Below are 25,399 nucleotides of genomic sequence, written 5' to 3'. Positions count from 1 at the left end.
CTGGCGCCGCCGCTGTGGGGAGGAAGCTGGCAGGTGGGTGCGCTGCCTCGGGGCTGAGCGGGGCTCGGTGTAACGAGAGGGAGGCCGGAGGCTCCCCTGCACCGCACGAGGTGTGGGGCTCGCCCGGACCGTCGGGTCAAGGGTGACGCGGTTGTTGCTGTCACCTGAGTTCCTGAAGCTGCTCTGCACTGTCAAGCTATTGAGGGAAATGTTTGTTATCTCTTGAGGCATCGCTCTGGGCTCTCCCACCTGGCCATAGAGCCTCACGGTGATACGCCAGGTGCTCAGAGAGCTACCTGAGAGTCGAAGCAACAACGTCTGAGCGGTCACGTAGCATTAAACCAGTGGTCCTGGGAACCTGTTCCCTGGCAATGTGCGTGGTAATGCGTACCCGAAACGGCAGAACTGCCCCTTAAACGTGTTCAATAAAACAAACGCCTTTTGTAAACTTTTAATATGCTTTAAGTATAAATTATAGTATCATGCATGTTGGCTACTAGATTTTTTTTTTTTTGGCTAACCGTTAACTTTCACTAGTAAATGCATAACGTATCTCATGTTAATAGTAATTTTCAGAGTTACTTTGAAAAAGCATACAAGGTTTTGTTCATTATTGGAGTACAAAGGGCTTAAATCTTGTAAGTATGTTTCAGCAAGGCTAACATTTCTAATATCCAGGTCAGAAAGTTTTTAGTTAACCCTTATTTGTGCAGGGTGCGTTAACTAAAATTATCCTGGAGGACATTCTGCGTTTACTGTGGGTCACCTTGCTGTTTTAGAAATGTTTGGGAGGCAGGTTTTCTTCTCTGTTTTGAGGATTGATGCATGAACTCTTAAGTTACTGTGGTGATCAGATGCGTGCAATTTACTTGCTTGTAGTGACAGTATAAATGTTAAGATACTCAGAGGTATGTGATGGCAAATAACAGATTCTTGATGTTAAGTCATTTGTGATGTACATACATTATCCGTGCTTCAGAACAGATCTTGGCTTTTTTCTGCACCAGGAAGCAGTACAGAAGATAGTCTGATGAGGGATGCATTCCAGTTTGAAGTACTGCAAGCACAGCATGAAGAAATTAAACAGAAGGTTAGCAATATCTTCCCCTCCCCTCTAAATACCATGCTTTTGGATAGAGCTAACTGAAAGGTGTATAAATTCAGTTGCAAGTATCTCATTCTAATCAAGTTGATTAGTAATCTTTGAAATCCATGGATCTATTAAAAGCATCATGCTAGAAACCACTCTAGTAATATCAAGAGTGCGAGCAGTATTTCATTTCTTGGTCATTTCAGATTAGAAAATGCTTATTTGTTGGTTTTACTTGTTTCTTATCAAATTGATTCTCTACTGTCCTATCAGCTAGTCAGCAAAAGTTGTTTTGTGCAACTTAAAGATTTGAGAAAGTAAAGTGACATTTAAGTTGTGTGATGTTACTTTACCTTCTAATAATCCCTTATGGAAAGATACTGTGGGGAAGAAGTGGGTGCAGAAAAGAAGGTACACTTGGGTACAATTGCCCATACCAAGTCCATCCCATTTTGGCAGACAGTTTAGGAAGAATGTTAAGACTGGAGCAAGTTTATGGTGGTATTTCACCAGAGTAGCCTTCTAGCCTCTGGTAAAATTTAATATAGGTACTTGTATCTAATATTGTGTAGTTATTTTCTTTAAATGTTTGTGTATTTAGTTTTGGATACCTTTTAGTGTGAAAGAGGCCTGCAGCTTAAAAACACATTGTGTCAGGAAGTTTCTTTGATTTTATTTTGACCTTTGCACCTAGTGATTTTCAGAGGATGTGTTTTGGTGGTTGTGAGGGGGGGCAAACAAGGAATAACTTGGGCATAGCACTCACACCTCTATAGACCTTTGTCTCCTCTGTTGTGCTTCTCCCAGATGGGAGGCTCCTACTCTATTTACCTTTCTCTCATCACCCTTACCTCTGTTCTCTGAATCTTTCCTCCTTTATTGGGGAAGTTCCCACCTGAACACTGTGTTCAACATGGGGGTACATCATAATTTTACACAGTGGTATATAGGTGTCTTTCTGCGCTTTTTTTTCCCATGCTTTTCTGAGTAACACATTTATTATCTCTCCAAAGTCTTGTCTCTGAGTGGTGATGGCTGTTCAGAGAGCGTTAGAGACTATGTATGTCGTGAAGTTACTGTCTGGGGGAGGTAGCTTGTCTTAGGACAGTGTTGCTAGATGAAATACTATAATTAAATTATTGCTATAATCCAAACAATGAATAAATTATTGATGTGTGTGACTAGAATACTTTTATTAAAAAAAACCCCACATAATCACAGAGAAGGGGAAGGAGAAGAATGATCTCTGTCAGAGACCAGGATGGTATATGAAGACATGCCTTTGCTGTCATTTCATAATTCTGTTAAAGAAAGCAGTAGCTGAGCCTGATTTAATGACAAAAGCATTAGAAGCAACATTGCAGAATTTCTGAACTGGGTTACAGGAACAATTTTCTCCCTAGAAAGTATAAATACACCTAATTTTCAACCACAATATAAATGCATACTTTTGATTATATGCATACTTTAATGGAATTCATCTATTTGCAGCTGAAAGACATGCAAGATGAAGTTCTTACTAAAAATGGAGAAATTAAAATTTTGCGTGACTCAATGCAGCAGATGGAGTATGCTATGGAGGAACAGAAAAGATCATACATGCTATTGGAACAACAAAAATCTCAGACCTTAAGTGAAAAGGAAAAAGAGTTCTCCAAAAAGGTTTGTAAATATGAGTTACCTGCATGTCACATGCAGAAGCTAATTTTATGACTTAATGATGTCACAGACCATCTAGTCAAAGGAAAAACATTTGTGTGAAATTTCCAAACAATGTATGCTTTTATTTTCTTCTCTAGAAGAAAACATTTGTAAGAATTTGCTGAGGGTCTTCTTCTTCCAAAATAAAAGTAAAATTCAAGTGGTAGAAGTTTTCATTTACTTATTACTGTTTTTTAAGCAATCCCAAGAACATTAAAATTTGCAATGTATTTTAAAATGGAAAAAAGCGACAGAGCAAGCTTTATGGCTCTGATCAGATTGCTGTTCCTGTTGCCATCATCTTTCTGAAAGCCCTGAAGAGGACAGTGGCTGCTTTTGTGCTGTTTACTCTGCTGTTAGCAGCCTTGCTGCAGACATGTTCTGCGTGGCACTCGGTCTGTCTTAACAAGTCATGTGCTTCTTGCCTGAAATTTTGACACTTGGTTCTAAAATAGTATTATTTGGACTAGCATATGTAAAAATGGAGATGTTATGCAGTGTTCATAGTAAGTAGATGGTAATCTTGAAATCTTACGGTAATTCTAGTTGCTCTGCAGTTAAAACACCTCTAAATTATTCCGTAACAGTAAAATTGTCTGTTTAATTCCTCTTTCAGTTACTGTCATTACAGTCAGAGTTGCAGTTCAAAGATGCAGAAATGAATGAATTAAGAACGCGACTTCAGAACTGTGAAAGAAATAAACACGTTACTCAGACGGTTTTAACGCCAAGGTAGGGGTATGGGGAAATTAATTTGCGTTCCTTTTTACAATATGTGTGCTTAAAGAGGTTTTTCCTTCTTTGTGTAACTCTTAGGTCTGTTGCCTTTAAAAAATAAGTCTGTTGACCTCTGTGGAATTTGCTCGGAAAGATCTTTCTTTGTATCTGTGACAGAAATGCAAAGAGTTTAAACATTAGTATAAATAGATCCTTGTTTATTGTTTAATAAAATAATTACAAAAGTAGTATTGATTCATCTAAGTCTTTCACTTTTATTTTAGCCCTAAAAAGAATTTTGCAATACAAGTGAAATCAGAAGGATGTTCTCCACAGCCTGGAAAAAGATCTTTTCCTACAAAGGAATCCTTCAATGCTGAAACGTCCACTAGACCGTTGTGTTCTTCAGGAAATCTGGTTGCCCCGACTACTTCAATCAAAGAAGGTAAACCCATATATAGCTTTGCAGTATTTTTAGCTGCATATGAACATTCTGCCTCAGATAAAGATTTCTGTACTACCTGAACAGTTTCAGTAAGTTCACTGTAGAGAAAAACAAATATTTGTTTTATTTTGTTTTGCTTAAATTCCTTTCTGTTTTATACCAAATAGTTTATACTAAATAGCTATGACTGAAATTTCAATCAGATCATTTTAATTCACAGTTTGGTAATGCCTGTATACCAGATGCCAAGATGTCAACAATGAAGTGGCTATTGGCTGTAATGAAAAACTTTCATTTATCATGTGATGAACTAAAATATCCAAATTTTTAATCTGCCTTTCTCATTGGATAAAGAAGAATGGAAAATAATTCGCCTATTTCTTGAATTGGTTTGCTAGTCAGCTAATGCGTTTTTTGTATACTTGTGGTTTGGGCTTTAAAGTGGACCTTTTGGGGGATTTTATTTTAAAGGGTACATATTTAGCTGTATTGAAAGAAACAACTGAAACAGTATACTTATTTCTTCTATGTGTAGGACAGTAATTCTCACAAAACTGAATCTTGAAATTCAGTAAAGCTTAGGAAATTAATATATGCCTATATTTGAAGATTGCTACATTATGAAACAAAAATGGTGTTTTTTTAGTAGCAGCTCTGACTGCCATGTTTCCAACAGGAAACAATAAATGGAAGAAATTTGGACATCATTAACTAATCATTACAGGAAGAGTCATGAAAAATTTGAGAGGTTACTGTCAGTCACAGTATTCAATCTGAAACTGTATGGGCATTATGAACTCCATCAAGACGAAAAATACAGTAGCCTTAAAGCATTAGTATTGTTATTTTTCAGCCTCCTGACTCTTTGTTATGATAAGAACATTCAATATGCCTATTTGTTTGAAAAACACACTTCATTATTTGTCTTCTGAGCACTGCAAGGCTTTTCGCTTCAGTTTCAATAGTAACTGTGACATACATAGGTGACTGAAAGGTTATGAAATGCTCCATTTTATTGATTTTTTTTTTTTTAATTATTTTATGTTGATTTTTAACTAATGTAGTCATGTAAATCTCTGCTAGTAGTGGGAATTCAACTTAAGGTATTGTTTTTCTCTAAAAGAAAAATTGAGAGCAATAGCACTGAACAATCTGGAGCATCTGACAGTAAAGGTGAAATTATATTCACTTTTCTAATTTATTCTGAGGAGTAATTCTACTTGCATCACAGCTCTTAACTATTGTTTGATATATCTGAGTTATATAATGCATGATTTTTACTGGTCTACTCTGTTTGCTTACTATATAACAACTGGCTAACTGAATGTGTGTAAAGGATAGATACAGAGGTATAAGCAATGTAGTTCCTATATTAGACTCATAATTACTGTTTGCTTTAGACAGTAAGATAACCCATCCTGAAGTTGTATCTGTGAAGCACAAAGCAATGGGAAAAAACGGTTCCTACAACTCTGTACCTAAACGAAACGCACGAGGTAACTTTAATTCTGTTAATGCAGAAATAATGAGCATTTCTGAGGAACAGCTCAGATGCCTTTACTAGGCAGCATCATGCAAGGAGCCTGCTATATACAGTGCCCCTGCAGAGGAGTGTTTAGCTAGTTGCTTTTTGCTTTGAGTATTCTGATTTTGCAGTAAACCAGTGCAAATTCTATTATTGTCTTGTATCCTAACAGCACTCTTGTGTTGTTATTCTAGTTAAGGAAAAAAGTTTGCCTGGGTTGTGCTTTATGTAAGGATACAAATCAAGAGGCATCTTATTACAAGGCTGGCTCTTTCAGTATTAATATATTATGCTTCTTATTGTAAACCAATATAGAAACAGGAAAATGTATGGGATTCTTTTGTTAAAAAAAAACAATAAAGCAACGTTTACAACAGTCAACACCAGGAAGTCTTCAGGTACTATTTTATTTCCAATTCAAAATAGAATCACATAACTTTAATGTCTGGACTGGAACATGGAGGGCAAGTTGCCAGCATAGTTGGGATATATGATCATTTAGCTTGAGCTATTTTGCTGTTATGGGATTGTAATTAAAATATTTCTATATATAATTTGGTTACTACTTAAATCATATCAAGTTAATTTTTCTGAAAAAGTTATCATTTAGAGAAAGAAAATTTGTAATGAAAAAATATTTTGAGGTTGAGAGCATTATAAATAAGGCTAATCTTTTGAAATACTAATTTTTTGTTGTTGTTGATGGTAAAGCTACTCCAAAGACAATTTTGTGTCCTTTCAGGTTCTATCTTACTAAATGCACTGATGAAGCAGCCCATTGTCCCTGGGTCATTACTAGGACTCTGCCATCTTCTTAGCAGTAACTCGGAGCCTCCACCTGGAGTTGTATCACAGCCTAACTATTTGGATACGTAAGTTTTTGTTAAACTGTGTCTGACAAGTTCTTAGTATAGTGGCATTCTCTATACTAAGAAATGCTTGTTCATGTAGGATAGCTCATTCCTTGTCTTAACTGCTGTTTTGCTTAGACTGTTTAATGCAAAATTTGGAACATGATTCTGCATCTTTGATTATCATAGATTCTAAATAGTGGAACAAAACTAAGATAAAAACTTGTATGTTAGGGGAAGGCACAAAAACATGTTTTATAAAACCTGGGAGTGACTGTTAGCTGCCATTGTTGGCCACTTAAGCACATAAAACTTGATTGCAGTGAGGGAAGCATATAAATGTGATCATGAGTTAAGTGGGGACAAAATGTTGAAAATATGATCAAAAGAACAGTAGGCTTTATACCTTCAAAGTCTAAACTACATTCAATATATGTACAATGTAATGTACAATATATGTGCAATTTTCCAAGATACATTTATAGTGATGGGTAAAGGATTTTAAATATTAAATATTAATAAAAATATTTTATATTATTAATATTAATAAATACTGGATATAAATTATAATTTTTCAGGAGTTAAAGTTTAATTCTTTTAATACCTTTTGCTTTTCTGATTTGTTATTTTATTAGTAATTCTTGTGTTTTTTGGGTTCATAGCAAGGCTCGTGTCTCATGGCCCTTGCCATTTATGCAAGTAGAGGTGGTCCATTTGGCCTTTGTAGCTGCAGTTTGACTAGTTAATAGCTAAACTCTTTCCCCCTCCTTCCTCTCTCTCTTTCCCCATCCCCCTCTCTCGCCAAGAAAATAATTTTTTATTGTTCTTGTAGTCCTTTAATGGCCCCTACACATTACATATCAGTAACGTACAGATACTTGTTCTTCCCAGAAGCTACCAAATAACATGAGGGGAAGATAATGACAGGTCATCAAAAGCATGAAACTGGAAAACCAAAGTTTCAAATGTAGTTTCAGACAATGGCTTATAGTGAGCTGCTGAAGTTAGCTCTAAGCTCTGACTACTTTGACAGGGCCTAGGAATGCTTTGAAATTGCTCTTCTGTGCAGGTATCGAGGAGTAGGACTTTTTTTTCCTCCCACAACTTACATTTTATTTTGGGAACAGACATCTCTTATTACTCTAGCCTTTCTATTACTTGATTCAGAATATAGATAACTCAAATTTCAATTATGTTCTCTGTCTTTTCTTCTGAAGTATTTTCCTGCTTTTAACTTTACTTGGATAGGAAGGCCACACAACTACCCAGCAGCAGGACAACTCAAGAAGAAATTGTTCCTCTTGTATCCCTGAGAGAAGCTCAAGAACTTGCAGTAACAGGATTGAACTTCATCGCTATGGACGAAGGATTGTCTGAAGGAAGCCCAACAGAAAGCCAGGGAGAGTTCCTGCACCTCACACGCCACAACATCCGAGGCGCCATGCACCTCTTGCCCTTGGTAGAACACCATATTGGCGCATACTGTCAAGTGGTACAATTGGCAGACAAGTCACTAAATAGTTCTTGTGGAAACCATCCAGCTGTTTCTCCCAGAACCAACACGAATATGGTGTCAAGTAAGGAGGACTTCAGGTTGTCTCTTGAAGAAACTGCAGTTATATCACTGGGTATTCTTTATTATTTGGCATTTTATAGCTGGGATGTTGTCCACACGTTGCTATCTACTGAAGTGGAAAAAAGTTCTGCTGCTGGAGATGAACAGGTTTCCAAGATGGACAAAAATGTGGTTTGTGATAATAAAGAAGATACCAGGGCACAAGGAGGGCTGCCTGTAACCCCACAGGATGCTCCCAGTAATGATCAAACTCAGCATTCTTTGTTTAAAAAGCTGCTTCAGGTTTTAGCTTTTTCTGCTACAAGAGGCTCCCAGACTGATAGGATACTGAACCAAAGCCTAAAAGTTTTGGTGAAATTAGCTGAAAATTCAACAATGGACTTGCTAATAAAGTAAGTCAGTAACAGCTTTAAAATTATTTCAGGCTCTGTTGTTTAACAGTTTTCATCCTCTGTTGAAACAAATTTGTGCAGATGACAGTAGAAGTTCTGACATGAATGAGAATATCACATTTCTCAGATCACCTTTGAGGAACAGTTGGGCATCTTTCTACTGCCTTTGCTGCTAATGGATGTGATAACCACCCTGATCAGTAACAAGATTTGCTTATGATATTTATATGAAGCAGATGCTGTTGCCTCATTGCATAGCTGTCACTTGAAAGTGAGAAAACTTCTTAAGGTCATGTGCAGTTGATCAGAATATCTGTAACATTTATTTTGGGTTTTTGCAATTGCTGGGAGATGCCTAAGGAATAAAAGCAGAGAGTCTGATTCTGGTAGGTAGAATGTCATGCAGAAGTGAGGTATTTCATGTGCTAACAGTCTAATATACACAACCATAATATGAATTGCACATGGACTGCCAAATGTAACAGTATGTTTTTCAGTATACTCTGTACTTATGACATGTTAGTTGAGATCAGGCATGTTTTGAATGGCTAAAAAAGCACAAATTGTGATGCTGCTTACAAGAAATAGTGTATTTTCAACTTGCTAGTGCATTTCCCATTTCTAACTGAGTTTTCTTTGAAGTTTTCAGCACTTACTGCATAGCCAGATACTGCTGCAGTGTCTGTGTCCAGAGACCCCTTTGCCTGCTGTCCTTTTGACTGTGAGACTGTTGTCTATTCTTGCTCAACACCGTATGTTGGTTGCTCAACTTTGTTCTCATTCAGGTAAAAGACTGCATAACACAGAGAACTGTAATCAGTTGAACGTTAGCATGACTAAAAACTAATGTAAATAGGCCTTGCTCCAAGGTGTTAAAACCCCCAAAGGCAAAAAGCCTGCTAAGTTACCTGAAAAACTGCTTTCTAGTGCAGAGTTTCAGTTATTGTTTGAAGAGTATTTTGTCTTTGTGGTATCTGTCTACATACAGTGCTTTTGATACCCATGTGGATTTTTAAAACTACTTTCCAGATTAATGCTTATTATGTTAAAGGTAGATGAGGAAAAAAGGGCTTTTGAGGAGGTCTGAAGTTTAATTTATCTGCACTCCTAACATTGTGGAGTTTAGGGATGTGTGACCAATAGTCTTTGTTCAGTTCTTTATGAGTGAAGTAAGACAGTATTACCACAAATGCATATATAAAGTTTAGGGATACTAGTAGTGTCTTCGATGCTGTTTAAGATGTCTGAAGTAAAGCAAGAAGTTGAGCCTGTCTCATGAGGCCCAGGATAGCATTCTGCCTATTTTCTGAAATGTTCTCTTGTGCAACAAAATAATTTTTGTCATGAACAAAATGACTAGTTGGGAAAAGAATGAAGTTATCTCTATTTCAGACACCTGCCTCCTTCTTGCATTGTACATGTATATTACATCAAGACCAGATAAATCAGCATCTGAAATGCTTTGGCTTCAGCTGGAACAAGAGGTAACCACAGCTTTGTTCATATGCTTTTTCCTGCTATTTCCAGTTGAGGGAGTAGGAGGAGCAGGGTAATGCACAAATTGTCTGAAAACAAGTTCGTTCCCCAGCTGAAATAAACACCACAATTATTGGTATTTTTTAAGAGTAGCAGCTTGAAACTGAATCAGTAATTATTCTTAAAGAGAATATCAGTCATAGCAGTCATAGTTAAGGCTCAGGAAAAAAAATGCAAGAAAGATCCCAGGATGGCTGTGAATTTTCAACGCTAAGCTTTCTTTTGCTTTTAGATTGAAAGTGGAGTGAAAGGAAGCAAGATCTAGGACTTATTTTGATTGTATCTTTTGAACTGTACCTTATGAGTTACTATATATAAAAGGTGGTCTGTAGTGATTTAGGATTATATTCATTGTATTCAGTGTAAATCCTAGCTTGCTGTATAATAATCATGATTATATATAGGAAGAATAGCTTTGGAACTTAATTTGTATTGGTTGTACTGACAGTGGTGACTTGAAGTTCTACTGTTTGTTCCACTTCTGCTTTCATTTGAAAGAATTTTGAACCATTTTCATTATCCCTCTACCTACATTGTCATATTAAATGTAAACATTTGTATGCAGTGAATTAAGGCCCACTTCACCTCATTAGTCTTTCTCATCAGAAAGTTGAAAAGGTTTCTATGCAAGACAAATTCTGTGTCTAAAGTTTTACAGGGAAAAAAGAATTTTTGGGGTAAAGAATGACCAACTGTTAAGAAAAAAAAAAAAAGAATGTTTGAAACTAGTAATGAAATATCATTTCTACCTCCCTTTATTTGCAATTTAGTTGTCTGATAATTCTGCAGCAGGCTAGTGCTCATTATAATGCAATCTGTGTTTTTGTAATAGACAGTTAGACTCCTGACACGGTGCATGCGGTGTTCCAGTCCTACGGTTTTATTGCCTGGTACAGACTGCCAATGTAATCTCGAGGTACGTCACTACACTGGCTGAGTTTAATCTACTCAGAACTTAAAGTTACTTAGTGCTGAAATAGCTTTTTTACCCCTCCTTTTTTTTTAGCTACAATGAAACAAGTGCACTGTAAAGGATCTCACCTTCTAAGGAGCTTGCTTTTGCTTGCTAGAAAATATTCTGACATTTTTGAAGAGATTAATCAGTAAATTTCATAATGGAATAAGTTTTTCTGCTATAATTTTTGTGTATTGAGGCACTTTTTTCCTCTTGCAGGTGGTTAAAGCACTAATTATAATGCTACATAGACAGTGGATGAAGATTAGAAGATCTGAGAACAGCTTGTGTGTATACAAGGAACAAATTATCCAGTTTTTACGAGATGCTGTTTTACTCTTACACAGCCTTTCTCAGAAAGATAAACTCTTTCATGAACACTGTTTGGAAGTTCTCCATCACTATGATCAAGCCATGCCAGGCATCAGAGCCATTCTCAAAAAGACTCAAAAATTGAGTGCCTATGAAGGTAAAACAAGTCAAATGATAATGTTGGCTTTTTCTGTGCTGTAGAAATAGAAATTCCACTTCTGTCCCTTTCCCCATTTAACAAGGGCTGTGTACCAAATACCATGGATCACTGTTGCTCAGACCTCTGAAGGCAGTCCCTAATTGAGTGCTTCTCAATCTTCCTAATACTGAATCACAACTCTGCTGTTCTTCTTTAGTAGTTCTTCTCCCCATAGAAGTATGTCCCTACTATCCGATCAAACAAAATCCTATACTCCAGCTCTTTAAGTAGAACAAGCTGCACTATACATTAAAGAAAAAAATCATTATTCCAGTTTTCCAATTAGCATTACACCTTTTCTGCAATTGTTGTTTTTCCCCTGTATCCTTAACATCTCTCTCTTTTCTTCCTCTTCTACCCCCCACCTTCCTTCATTACCCAAGAAGCTTCTCTAGCCCATGTCCATGAGGATTTCCCCCTTGCTTTGTGCGATTTTGGTGTCTGTTTCCTAGAGAGTGCTAATCTTGTGAAACTGCCTCTCCTCCTTGTACCTTGATGCCATTTCTTCATTCAATCACAGCATTACTTACATGTGTGTTGTTGCTCCAGTGTGAAGATGGTGCTCTAGTGTTGGTAGGGCGCTTGCTACAAAGTACCAGGCAAGGCATCTAGTCTTACTTGGAGCCAGAGTGCCAAGTCCCTCATTTCTGGTTATGTATTGCATCAGTAAGGCAGATCATACAAGCATGCCATTAGAGCGTCCCAAGGTTTTCTAGAACTTTGACTAACACCTTGTCTAGTTGTGCTTGGGAACAGACCAGAACAGTGTAACAGCTTGTGATGTTGGCGCACACGTGTGCTTTCAAACCTGCAGTTAGCATTCAGGTTTTTTCTTTAAAACACAAAATACTATGGTTTTGTCCTAGTGATTTTTTTTTTTAAAACTAGCTAACAAAAATGAGGTTTTCAACTTAAGTAGTCAGAACTAGTTTCAAAATAACAGTGCCCTTTGTTTTTCCACTAATAGTTAAATTTAATTGACTGCTGAAGATAGTTCTCTCCTTTAATACCTAAAAAGGCATTAAGAGGGGGAGAAGTTTGTATGACAAAATACATACCTGAAGACCTGTTTGCATGGAATCTTGGAAAAAAATATTTGCTGTAGCCTTCAGTCACTATATTTTAAAATACAAACAGAAACTAACTATAATTATATCAAGTAGAAAAATAACTCAAACATGATTTGTTTGTTGCAGAGCTGGTTTTGGATGAATTGTATCCTCCAGAGGCAGAAGATCAAGGAATGGACTCCAGCTAGCCAACATCTAGCGAATATCTCTGTCCTTCCTCATCTAAATCACAATAATCATTGCCAGTGTAAATTTGAAATTTAAATCATCTGTTAAATGATAATCTAAAGGTTGCACTCAAATGCAGCACAACTAAGACATTTCTTTGCTGTGATTAGGTGCCATCTAAATGTAGCTGAAAGAGAAATTTTGATCTAAGAATGATACAGCAATGTACTGTTTTGCTGTGCAAAACTATGCAGTGGCTTATGACTGGTTCTGTGTATGAATTTTGTATTTTATGAAATTGCTGTGAATAGAATGGAAATTTCACTATTCTCCAGTTTACTGTGACTATAGCTGAATTTATGGTGCTGAATGTGCTGAGATGTTTGGGATCCCTGTGTTCATATGAAAGTCTTTTAAAGATATGTTTGTAGCTGTAACATTTCCCTGCTTGACTTCCAGAATTTTCATGTTGATATTAGAAAACAGTTCACTGATTTTAAAAACCTTTCTAAAAAATAACTTAATAGTTGGCAGTTCTGAGCAAGAAATTCAGAGCTCTGTAATGATCACCTGAGCTCACTCATTTATCTCCCATTTCATAAATCTGCCAAAAGTGTAACTATCAAGTTGCCAACTCAAAAAAGACTAGTTACTTTGGAAGAGTAAGATGGTAATGTTGAGGAGAGTGAGAGAAGGATATTTAAATGTGTGCAGAATGACTGGTTTTTTGGTTGTAGTATCCAGATAGGCACTGCAGTGAAGATGAATGAGCATCTCATTCCTCAGATACAGCACTGAAGATTGAAGTAAGAACAATCCCCTTCACATGTCTGTGACTATCTGCTGTCACAGCTGCAGGTATCAGCTGAACCTTAGACCCTAGAAAGGCAAGTGTGAGTGCTACTAAAATGAACCTACAGGGTTTATTTCTAAATAATTTGGAAAGCTTTCTTCATTTTTTGACAGATACTTGATTCAGAACAAGCCTGGCTCCAGGAGGAGGGACAGTACTATAGTGGGAAGGAAGCCCTTGGAAAACATCCAGTTTTCTGGTCACAACCCCCAGAGGCTGTGTCCTGCCCTGATGTCCCTGGGCAGAGAGCCCCACTCCAGTGTGCTGAACAAGCTCTTGACTTGGCTTTCAGTTTTGAAGAGAACTTTCCCAGAAACCACCCTGGGAGTAACCAGTGTCATAATCCAGCATCTCCCTAGGTACAAAGCTTCACTCCTTCCTCCCACAACACAGCCTAGGGTTAAGCCTCTTCTTCAAGCAGCAGCTGACAGAGCTCCACCAGGCATGGCCTGTTTGTTTCTGTAAAAAACAAGCTGCCAACTGCTCCTCTCGGTGACAGGTTTCAAGTCCCTTATAGCAGCTGGAGAACTGCCATTTTCCTGCCTAAATGCAGTAAGGACACACAGGCACATACAGTATCTATGCTTGCATGGTCACAACCCTAGAACTGCCACCAGGACACTGGACAAGACATGCTACGGAAGTTTCAGCATGACATAAAACCATTTGACTTGTCCACTTTAAAAAAAACAACCCACCCCCCCAAAAAACCCAAAATGCAAAACATGGCATTTCCTGGCCTTCATGCCTCAAGAGAAGAGCCCTTTCCTTACTCAAAACCAAAATAACCATTAAGGTAATTCTTGAAAAACAGCCCAACAAGCATGAGCAGTGGTAAAGCAGTATCTGTCCATTAATCTGCTCTGAGTCACTAACTTAGAGCTGTCCTAACAAAGATGTGACTGTCACAGTATCTCAAAATGCAGTGATCTGCCATCACTTTTCAACTGCTCTATGCCTGTTCTCGCCACCTAATTTTTTGAAACATAGTTTGAGTTTATAGAGATAAGATGCATTGAAACCCCTTCTTTGGGTGAATAAGCCAAATGAACTGTTAAGAGGAGTTTGGATGAAAACCAGTTAAGGAATCCTAAATTGTTGAAGCAATCCGGTTATAAAAACCTGTTTAAAAAATTCTTGGCCTCATTTAAAGGGTGTGTATATGGCAACTTAGTAGAAGTTACTGATAAACTTTATAAACACAGAAATACTATCTGTTGAAAAAATGCTAGGAAATCACCCCTAACTGTTCCCTTCTGGCACTGCATCCCCTCCCATCCACCCACTCTAACAGACAACACCCTAACATGTACATCTACACTGTTTTCTTCCCACTTTTGACTTTAAAGTGGTATAGCCCAGGCTATATACAAACCAACCAGCCCCAGACCTTACACCTTCACTGGTAGAAATGACAGCAACATTATGGTATTATGAAATTAAGCCATAGCATTTAACAGTGAGGGCATTTTCTGTAACTGAAAAGTTCACACTTCTAAGAAAAAATGAGGCTGTACTAAAGAGGAGACAGACAGATATACTTACAAACTGCCATAATTCATTATTTGTTAAGCCATTTACAGTGACCAACCTTCTGTCAGAATTATTGCAAGACTGTACTGACCTGTAACTCTCCTTTTCTTGGGATTAAAGAGATCCAATCATGTATGCAAGAACCAATCACCCCCTGAAAAAAACACTGATGCATTTTTACAGATTATGGGGCTACTGGTTTGCTATCTTCATGACCTAAAAATAACAGAACTCTAGACTGTTCTTATCAGACGCTCTCTGAAGAATTTGGAGCATAGCAGCTTTTTTCAAGGCCAGTTGGCATTTTCCCAACATGTAGATAAACTGTGCCTCTATTAAAAAGGAATTTTAATTGTGCAACAACAAAAACGACCACTTCTATACATGATTATCACATTCCTCAGCAGCAGCCACCCATCTGTTTTCTTGCCCATGGGGATGGCAACTGGGGTCCCCTTTGCTGAAAGCTGACCTAAGTATAGCTGGCTTTTTCCTTCCCAAAGAACTGTGCTGAGCAGACAGGACTAAATCTAGGCAGGAGCTGGATAAAGAAAGCAATCACCTCTGCTAGTTTACTCATTACTCAGGCTACTCTATGCAAAAAGGAGGATGATAGACTTGCTGACTTGTATTTTAAAATGGACTGACCCTACCTCTTCAACAGTCACAGCACAAGTCACTGCATTGCCAAGCATCTTCCTGTGGGGATTCAAGGACCTGAGGTACTGCAGGGATTCAAACACACAGCAGTTTATTTCTACTAAAGCTATGTACAGAGATAAATTAAATGATGCTTCACTGGCTAAATATTGAGGGAATTTACAGAATCAGTGAATAGTCGAGGTTGGAAGGGGACTGTCTAGGTCAGTCATCTAGCCTAACCCTGGATCAAAGCAAACTTCCACAGACAAGACAGAACTGTTTTGTGTCATGTTAGGCCTCAAAGCACATTTTTAAAAAACAAGCTGTAATAGGTGGAAATAGCAAATACAAAATACCTCATCATGTAGCATGCAACATCTGACCTGAGTTTTTATTCATGTTAATCCCACTGGTGTGAAGTACTGCTTAAGTTTAGCCTGTGCTAAACTATTAGAACAGTATGTTATTTAACCACTGAAAAATGTTTTTATGTTAGTAATATGATTTACAGTTATATTAGGGTTAAATGCAGCAGTTCCAATCTGCCTGTAAAGACTCTGTATTATCTGCTGTGAATGTAATAGCAGATGCAAACTTACATTGACAGTGTAAGTTGTTAAAAACTACACATAATTGATTATAATTTAGCAGACTGATAAGAAAAGGTGGTCTGTGATCTTTATGAAGACCAACAAACCCACAGTGGCTGAAGTTTATCAAAATGCTTCCAAGAGTGAGGGCCAACATGTTCAGCACAAAGTTTAACTGCAAACAGCTAGCAGTGTGCTGAGCACATTGTCCCTACAGCAGCTACGTATAAGTTCACCTTGGACTAATCTTAGAGGTTTTAGTCCTAAAGCTTCTAAGTGAAATAGTGCTCAAGTGGTAACGTGCTTTTGAAAACATCTAGAGGAAACAGCTTGTTTTATTTTTATATTGTCATTATATTCCAAGCAGTCTCCTAAACAGAGATAATACAGAACAGACTTTTTCTGTCTATGCACTAGTCTCTGGAGGTTGGTATTCTGAGAATGTAGCTAACAAATATGCTTTGCTGAAGACCTCCTTTACAGCACAGCTGTGCTGCAACACCTGTCCAGCAGTCTGTAAAGCAGATCCTACCTGAGTTCAGGGTCAAAGTAACACTGGGGACTGAACCAGGAAAACCAGCTGCAGGAGCAACAAATGTTAGAGTGAAAAGTCTCCAGTAACTGATTTAAAAGCTATTTTGACTGCAGTAAGGGAAATGGAGTATCAGAGATTAATTTATACATATCTTGACCTGTTCTTCAACACTAGTGAAACAAAAAGTGAAAGGGCCACCTGACTTGTCAGTTTGCAGGAGGGAGAGCACTGAGACAGAAACGGCATCACTTCTGAACCTGCACAGCACGCTGCAGCCCCAGCACATCCAGAGAGGGCCCCTGCCTCACTGTGCCAGGCAGTGCCTCCTCGCCATCCAGTATTGACAAAAGTAGTTAGCAGTGTCTCAAACCTAAAGAAATCACTTTGCAACAGAAAGACATCCTTTATAACATGGCTAACTCGCCCTTAGTGGAGACTGCCATAAAAAGGTGAAGCAGAGGACTATTTCATCAACACAGATGCCCGAGCTCTTGAAAGGATAAAGCAACTTATTTCTTCAGCTTTATCTCACCTCTTAACAGGTTTAACTTGTATACTTTTTCTCCCCACCTATACAACTTAATTAAAAGCTGTATATCTGATCAGGTTCCTGCAGGCTATACTAACAAGTAGACAAGGACAAAAAGTAACTAGAGGGAGGAAAAACAAGCCCCAAACCACTGGCTAAAGCAAACCTGGCAAGTTAGCATACATGCCTAGATATGATACTAATTTTCCATACTTAAAAAAGAGATAATTGCTTGTTTGGCAATAATTGCTATTTTTCCCCTCTTTTGTGTCCAGCTCCTCCATGCAACCCTGCCATGGGTTTTACAATGCATGCCAAGTTCTGTTCTGGAAAAATAGACTCTACCATAAACAACTGCTGATTAAAACATTATGAAAACATAACCAGCAGTATTTCTCACCCAACCCCAAGCTCTCAACATTTTAGTTCATAGGTTTGATCTTCTGTATGACATTTTGCTGCAGTTTTAGAATGAAGGTACCTTTGAAACTCTATGTGCTCATTAAAGGAAATCTGAAGGTTTTAAACAAAACACTAGGTTCCTCAGACCCGTGTGCCGAGGGAAGGGAAGGCACACAGCTTTTTCCTGAACAGAAGGAAGCTTCTCTGCATGTCACTTCTCAAATTCAGCCATATTGCACAGATGCACCTGCTAAAAAGTCATGGGAAAAGAGAGAGATTAACTAAAAAATAGTGGCAACAAAACCATCAGAAATAACTCTGCAATATCCTGGTATAATTTCTAGCCCACACACTAACTTTCTAGATTTGGGTTTTTAGGAGATACATTTTGTCTGCTGTTCCCAGTTAACTAACAGAAATTCTGTGAGAAAATGTGAAATAAAATTGGAAGGATTTGTATTTCACCTTCAACATATTATCAGCCTGCAGCTGAAACCCCAACAAGTTCAAGAAGTAACCCTACAAAACTACCTGATTACTCCGTGATAAACAACTCTTTCAGAACAAGTTTGGGTGGGGGGGTTGAGCAGTTGGGCTTGCCTTTTTTTTTTTTTTTTGACAGCTCATTTCCCCCCCTCCCCTTTTGTTTTAAATCCTACATCAGAAATTTAGCTCGCAATTCAAGGTAATAATGATTATATACTGAACACTCTCAACCAATTTAGTACTACTTGGCATCTTACAAAAACCATTCTTGACCTGCCCAAAGAAAATATTTTCAAGTAAAAGACTAATGAGTCAGGGGCATAAACACAAACTTTCAAAAGCGCTTTTTTTAAACTATTAAAGTACACAAAAATATCAGCAAAAATGTTTTCACAGAGTAGAAAGCATCACCACACACTGAAGTGGACAAGTTGATAACTGAAGCGGACAAGTTGATAACTGAAGCATGATATTCAACACACAAGTCAAAATACATGTTTAGAAGATACTAAACTTCAATTAAATTACAGATAACTTTGAAGTCTACTATCTTGTCTACACTAGACTTTTCAAATATCTTGGGATTTGTCAGCTAATAGATTCAAACTTCATGCACTTCATTTACTCCTTAGGCTAGACAAAGCCTTAGAAGCAATCCTTTTGGATTAGCTTTGAAGCATACCGTCAGAACATCATCCAGGAGGTTATGCTGTCCTTGCTTTACGTTGTGACCTGTAATTCTGATTAGGCTTCAGTCTCCACTACCAAAAGTGATATTCATGATACAAAGTGACAAAGTACGCTTGGTAACACTAGCTGTCAAACACAATGAAGTAACATGTAGCTTTGCAGATATACTCCTAAATACTCAAATTGAGCTAAGAAAACAAAATCGATAGAATATACTTCAAACACTGCATTTATTACAAAGGTGCATAGAGTTTATGCCATTTCTTTTGAATACTTACATTTAAACTACAAACAACATACAAAGCTAGGTTACAATATGTAGTAAAATCAACAATGATTATCTAGTAAATTCAGTACAACAGAATATTCCACTGTATTTAATTTCACAAAACATTTCTGAAACAAAGGCACTTACAGAATTTAAAAAATTAACATATACTCTTTCAACAGTTAAAATTTTAATTCCATTCCCCCTCCCCTACAGCACTGTGGATAGTTTGACATGAAGGCAACAGCTACTTGGACTGATACATCAGCAGTGCTTAAACTAAATGTTTATGGATCAACTTCTCCATTTTTTCTATAACTATCCCATTCTCTTAACTATATGCAAACAAGTTTCAACACACTGTTGGGCAACAACTAAATAAAATTTGGTCCTACACATTAATGTTAATGATGATTAATACACAAACAATGAAACATCCGATTAAGTGCTCCAATTATGAAGCGAGTGGACCTTTTTCTCTTCCTTCAAGAAGTTTAACTGAAGTAGTAATACTACTAATAAAGTAGTTCCTTGTATATTAATGATTCATCTCTTCATTTGTATACAGTTATCATTAGCATATGTTCACCAAAGTAAAGGTGTAAATTTTCAGGCTCCCTAAATTTTCAGGTACCCTATCCCTCATCTCCTCCCACTGCTCCACATACAGTGGTGTTTTGGGCAATTTATTTGGTCTGCATAACATCTACACCAAAAATTCAGATTTGAGGACCTCCATTATTGTTGCCACTTTGCTTCTATTTTTTCCTTAGGGATGATGGCAGATGACCAAGACAACTTCTCACAAAACTGTAAATCTTCCTTTCATAACCCAAACATAACCCTTCTAACACTGCCACGAACTGTATGCTTTATCCCATCAGATGGAGGAAAGGAAAAGCAGTGCAGAGTAACAACCTCATGAAGCCCAGCACTAGAACACTGTACCTGTGCTCCGAGCGCTGCACAGCAGCTGTGCTCACCGGCTGCATCTCACTGGCCAGATTCCATCCAGGCAGATGGCTAACAAAGGTGCTGGAATAGTCTCTGCCCTCCTTCTATATGAATAAACACAAGCAGTAGGATCTATAGCAAGGGAATTATTTCTGCAGCTATTCAGTGCCCTCCCACACATGAAAATTCCAGATTTCTATTCATCCTCCATACAGGAGACACTCTCCATTTTTGGTTGTTCTCACATAACTCCTAACAGTGTAGTGAAGCATTGCCCAATTCTTTGGCTTACAAGGCAGGAAGGAGGAGGAACACGGAGATACAGGCCACACTTGCTCTGTGAGTGCCTCTTGGCACCATTTCATGCTATTGACTTCAAGCCTCTTAGAGAGGTGTAACAGAGGGACAAGGTTGTCATGAATCTCAATGCTAAAAACTTCCTACAAGTTTCTTCTCAAATGACCTGAAGAATATATTGGGAAAAAAATTGGAATAACCCAGAAGTAGACTAAAAAAAAAAAAAAAATCAGGAAAGAAATAAGGCTGCCTTTGACAGCAGCAATTTCCATCCATCATGAGGTAACACAATGCCACCATTAATGTTCTTCAAACAGTAACATGTTCCAAATGTAGAATCACAGGACAAATGGCTTAATGGCCTCTCTAAAAAAGTAGTATCAGTGTGAAATATTTTAAAATTATTTCAATACTTATGTCACAGTAATACATACAACAGACTAGATAGCTCTACTGAGGAATAACAAATTGTATTCAATGTCAGAAAACATAAAATTGTAGAGGACACTAAAAAAAAAAAAAAAAATCATGATTTGTTCAATCAGTACAAGGTGTACAGAGCCAAAAGCCTTCTGAACACTGGTAACAGTCGCAAGGATGTCTCAAGGCGTTCCATAACTGCAAGCACTATCTTCTTGAAAATCCAGTACCTTACCATGAACAAGCCCCACCACTCTTCCCTTCCCTGATTTCTCATTCTCTGCTCAGCTTTGTGGGAATGTTGAAGACAAGAGAGAGGTTTAATCTCTACTGTGTGTTGGGCTGGGATTTCTTATCTCCCCTGCATATTATTATTCAAATGCAGACTGAGTTTATAAAGATCTATCATTCCTAGGTTCCTGCCACCTACAGTTCCCACTACAGACAATGACAAACCCTAAGCATTTAAAACCCACAATCTATTTCTGATATCCCATCACTCCTGTAAAATAAATTCCTTCCCTATGATGAGACAGGACTGAACACTGGCAGGTACTTCTGGTTAACATATGGTTAAGGTGCTAATTTTTCTTTCAAACTCATCAACAATATATGACTTCAGTAAGCTTGTCCAATAATACTTGGACAACAAATACTTGCCCAATAACTTTTACGAAGAATTCTCAGTTCTAGTAAGTGGCAGAGAGTTTGGGTTTGTTATTAATTTCTAGCTATAAATTAAAATGGCCTGAGAAAACACCCAATGAAGGCACAGTTTTTAAGCCTTAAAACTGGGAAAGACAACAAGGAAATTATCAACTCATGCTATTTAGCACAGAAAAATGCAACAAGTCCAAAGACAACTAAATGTGGTTTGCTACCCCTTACTGAAGCAAATGTGCTTCAAAAAAGGAAAATTCCCTTTTGAAATGTATTACATTGTAGTTTACTTAACAACAGTAACTTCAAAACAAGCAGAACATACATAATGTATCAGGTAGTTTCTTAAAGATTAAGTTTTTATGTTTAAATACTGTGCAAAAGATTGCTACAGCTTTGGGTGTTTGTTAATGCTCATTATTGGACCATTCCTTTAAAAATTATTGCACAGCAAATATTATTGTGGTTCTTATTTCTGAAGTACTCCTTCATGCTTTTCTCATTGTATGTAGAACAAAATCTCTTTTTGTATTTGCTTGAGGTATAAATTAACAACTTTTGCAAGAAAAATACTCCTTCCTCGTACTCAAAGCATTTAAAAAAAAGATATTGAATTAACTTTCACTTTACTTGGACAAAAAAGATTGCTGTCTTCCAGAAAAATATACTACAGTTGCATGGTGTAAACAGCACAAATCATACTTTAAAAAGTTTTGTATGCAGAAGCACAGATGATGATCTTTTTCAGTAGGTGGGCTTCTGAGGATCCACATAAGCAGGGTTGTAAGGGGGCTGGCTGATTGGGTAAGGGGCTCCAGCACCAGCTGCAAAAGCAAAACACCAGAAAAAACAGATTTGTAAAAATTTACATTCTGAATTCTGCATGTATAATGGCAACTTCTGTTTTGAGCATGTTTTGAGCACATGGTTAAGAGGATCAACTTACCTAGCACCTTAATTGGACTTGAGAACAGTTTGTGTTAACCCAAAGCACCCACATTTCAAAAGTAAGATCACAAAAACCTGTTCTTGTGGTTTGGGTTTTTTTTTGACACTTAAGTGTATGTGCTTATTCTGGCAGCCATGAGCACACAGTTTGCCTTCAGAGGAGAACACTGTCTAAAGAAAAGGAACAGATCTGGTCCAAAAAATACAGCCAGTGGAAGTCAGAGATGCATAAACAACAGGATATACCTGATAGTATGCAGAGAAGTGAAACTAAACCACTGGGCAAAAGAAAAAGGGCTAGAGAAAGCATCTTAGAATTCCTTCAAGGAAAATGCTTTCCTGATAAGTGTCAGAGTTAATTAAAAAAAAATCAAAGGGAAAAAAGTATCCCACTGCTACCAAGCACATTAAAGAGTCTGATTTGCATACTAGAGGTCTATCACTCAGAAGATACTCTCATTTTCTAATACTCCAAAACAACCTGCTCTCAAGTGGCATCTTCATTTTCAGGTCTGCCAAATAGCACAAGTTAGTTCAAACAGCACAGCACCTGATCAGATTCCTGGAATGTGTAAGTGTGGTTATCTTTTGCTGATCTTGTAAAGTGAGTGGGTTTGGCTCTTGCGTGACAGAGCAGGTATTCTCTCCCTTGCATGGGACCTAATTAAGAGATTGCCCCTTGGTTAATAGGCAAGGGAAATAAAGAAGAGCTCTCGCTTTGAGGCATTCTAAACTGGCAACATGGGAAGTGCTTCAAGGTTTTCCCAGAAAAAAAGATAAAAATTAAGAACTAACAAACCAGCAACAGTTTGAGAAACCAGAGAGTAGGAGAAGCAAAATGACTAGTTTATTGGCTCCTTCACATGACAAAGATGAAGCCAAAGCACTTTGGGATAATCTCATAAAACCCATACCTTCTTCAGAATTTACAACAGAAAAATAAAGTCAACAGTGTCGCCAAGTCAGCATTTATACATAGGGGGCTGGTTTGCACATTATTATTGTGCAATTTCTAACTGGTTTACAAATGCTTAAGATCATGAACAGCCATTTTATACTTGAGCTGTCATGAAAATTACTTTCCAAGGGTATTATCTACTATTCAGGACTACACTTTGCTCGTTACTTAGAAGGATGAACAGTGTGGTTTGTAAGAGGGCTTGAAGATCCTAGGACTTTAGCCTCTCTGAACAGCCAGGAACCCATTGTTCAGAGAACAGCTATTACCAGTGGAAGTGGGAGCAAGTAGTAACAGCAATAAAGCTCAAGAAAACAGTGCTACAAAAAGAAAAGCAGAAGAAAAAAGATTCCAATAATTCTAACTGCTAGTCATTGGTAAACTTGCCTGAAGTTGGTCAGAGATTCTGTATTCTATAAACATAGTGATGAACTACTAGGAAATGCCATCTGTGTGTAGACTGAAACATCTAGCAAGTATCAGATTAGAAAGAATATGTAGAAACACCCAACTACTATAACTATGTTAACTGGACTTGATTTTAATATGACATTTCAGCTGAATTAGTGAAACATTCTAGTGGATGCACTGACAGTCCCACATACCACCAAACTTTGCCAATACAGCTCCAGCTACATCTCCTCTTGCAATCTTTAACATAAAAATGGTGATGGGGAAATTTCAGCAAGAATGAATCACAGCATCCACCATAACTTGAGTTTTACAGGATCTGTTTACATTTACATTAATATAGTAATAGAAAATAATAAATGTAAATAATATAAGAACAGCTCCAAAGCAATTGTCTCTTTAGTTATTTAAGAGATGAAGACACACTGAGTGCTGCCTTACCTGCCATCGTTTCATGATAAGCTGGGGGTCCTGATGGCTGCATAGGGTAAGGGGGAGGATACTGTGCAGGGTACGGTGCTACTGGCATTCCCGGTTGTGGTTGGATAGCCACAGGCTGATACCCTTGATATGGGGCTACTGGGTAGTTGGGTGGCACTCCCTGTTGTTGGGGATAGGGAGCGTGAACCACTGTAGTGGAAGTAGTGGTGGTCACAACAGCTACGAGCAAGCAAAAGGAACACAGTTAGTGCTGGTGGTTCTAGGAGATCAGCTGGGACAGACAACAACAGTAACGTAAAAAACATTCTCTCAAGATCAATTTCTCACTTCAAAATCTTGATAATTTTATTTTCAAAGTTCCACAAAAGATTTAGAAATGCATGCCTCTAAATACCTTTCCATTGATCTCAGTGGCAATAAGAGCCTTCACATATTGGGATAGCAGCCAACTTACCTCCTCCTTTCTCAACCACAAAGAGCAAAGAATTTTTTTCCTGGACTCTTCAAAAACCAGGAACTCAGGCCTGCAGACAAGTTATCTATCATTTCGTATGAGACTGGAAAAACTGCTCCTTTTTACATGTTATCTGCTTCTAAGGATTAAAAGCAAATGACTAGGTAAGGAGCTTCCTACCACGACTCCTCAAATTAGTTTGCCTTTATATGTTGTCTACACACTAAAATCTCTGTGTGTCAGTAGGTCTTTCTCTAAATGACAGTCAGAAAGGCAAATACATATTAAATCATCAATTTTTTGTAGGAGCTGATGTTGGATCATTAGTTCACATCTCTTATTGGAATAAGGGAGTATTAACACTTTCTAATAAACTGCAATAATCTGTTTTCAAGATCTCCTTCCCCTTTATGCCACAATTACAGACTTTGCTCAAGATTACACTGGTACAGTCCTGGGCCTTTGATGCATTTTTGAGGTATATTTTTAGGAAACTGGGAAAAATTTTACATTTCATCCTATCTATCCCCTGCTTACCTAAACAAATAAGCTACAAAAAAAATCCAACCCTCAACACCCCCCACCCCCAAAATCCACACAATGGGGTGCTAAGGAAAAAGAACTTCTAAATGCTTAGAAAATACTCTAAAACATCTCTCTGCAACTTCACTTTCTGAAGTAGGTTAAATGCTTATTTTTAACGTTTAGGTATTCCAACTTCTGTAGCAGAAAGGTAAGGCAAGATTATTTTCACCTTTTACAGGAACACAATTTTACCGGGGGGGGGGGGG

General features: G+C 37.7%; 2 protein-coding genes across 2 annotated transcripts in view; one reads left to right on the top strand and one right to left on the bottom strand.

The window, feature by feature from the left end:
* The first annotated feature begins 6 nt into the window (after positions 1–6).
* Positions 7–20,498, top strand: ATRIP (ATR interacting protein). Its single transcript, XM_026857362.1, has 13 exons — positions 7–33; positions 1,008–1,090; positions 2,582–2,752; positions 3,408–3,523; positions 3,793–3,953; positions 5,354–5,449; positions 6,221–6,350; positions 7,578–8,297; positions 8,940–9,082; positions 9,690–9,781; positions 10,666–10,749; positions 11,008–11,257; positions 12,496–20,498. Exons 2-13 carry the CDS (start codon positions 1,031–1,033, stop codon positions 12,555–12,557), a joined length of 2,085 nt encoding a protein of 694 aa, XP_026713163.1. The 5' UTR covers positions 7–33; positions 1,008–1,030; the 3' UTR covers positions 12,558–20,498.
* SHISA5 (shisa family member 5) overlaps positions 20,257–25,399 on the bottom strand; it is an 18,605-nt gene continuing 13,462 nt past the window's right edge. The window contains exons 4-5 of the mRNA XM_026857363.1: positions 24,155–24,373; positions 20,257–22,220 (exon numbers count right to left, since the gene is read on the bottom strand). Of these exons, the coding sequence (XP_026713164.1) occupies positions 22,141–22,220; positions 24,155–24,373 (299 nt within the window). The 3' untranslated portion in view covers positions 20,257–22,140. The remainder of the gene's footprint in view (positions 22,221–24,154; positions 24,374–25,399) is intronic.

The sequence above is a fragment of the Athene cunicularia genome, assembly GCF_003259725.1.
Source record: "Athene cunicularia isolate RWA chromosome 12 unlocalized genomic scaffold, athCun1 chr12_part1, whole genome shotgun sequence".
In the NCBI taxonomy this organism is placed as follows: domain Eukaryota; kingdom Metazoa; phylum Chordata; class Aves; order Strigiformes; family Strigidae; genus Athene; species Athene cunicularia.
This window is presented reverse-complemented; position numbering and strand designations above follow the sequence as displayed.

What these genes read in the sequence shown, in the direction of transcription:
- ATRIP (XM_026857362.1), top strand. Translation starts at nt 1,031, where the DNA reads ATGAGGGATGCATTCCAGTTTGAAGTACTGCAAGCACAGCATGAAGAA. An exon ending in ACCTAAACGAAACGCACGAG is followed by an intron (nt 5,450 to 6,220) that starts GTAACTTTAATT and finishes GTGTCCTTTCAG; the next exon opens with GTTCTATCTTACTAAATGCA. An exon ending in ACTGCCAATGTAATCTCGAG is followed by an intron (nt 10,750 to 11,007) that starts GTACGTCACTAC and finishes TTCCTCTTGCAG; the next exon opens with GTGGTTAAAGCACTAATTAT.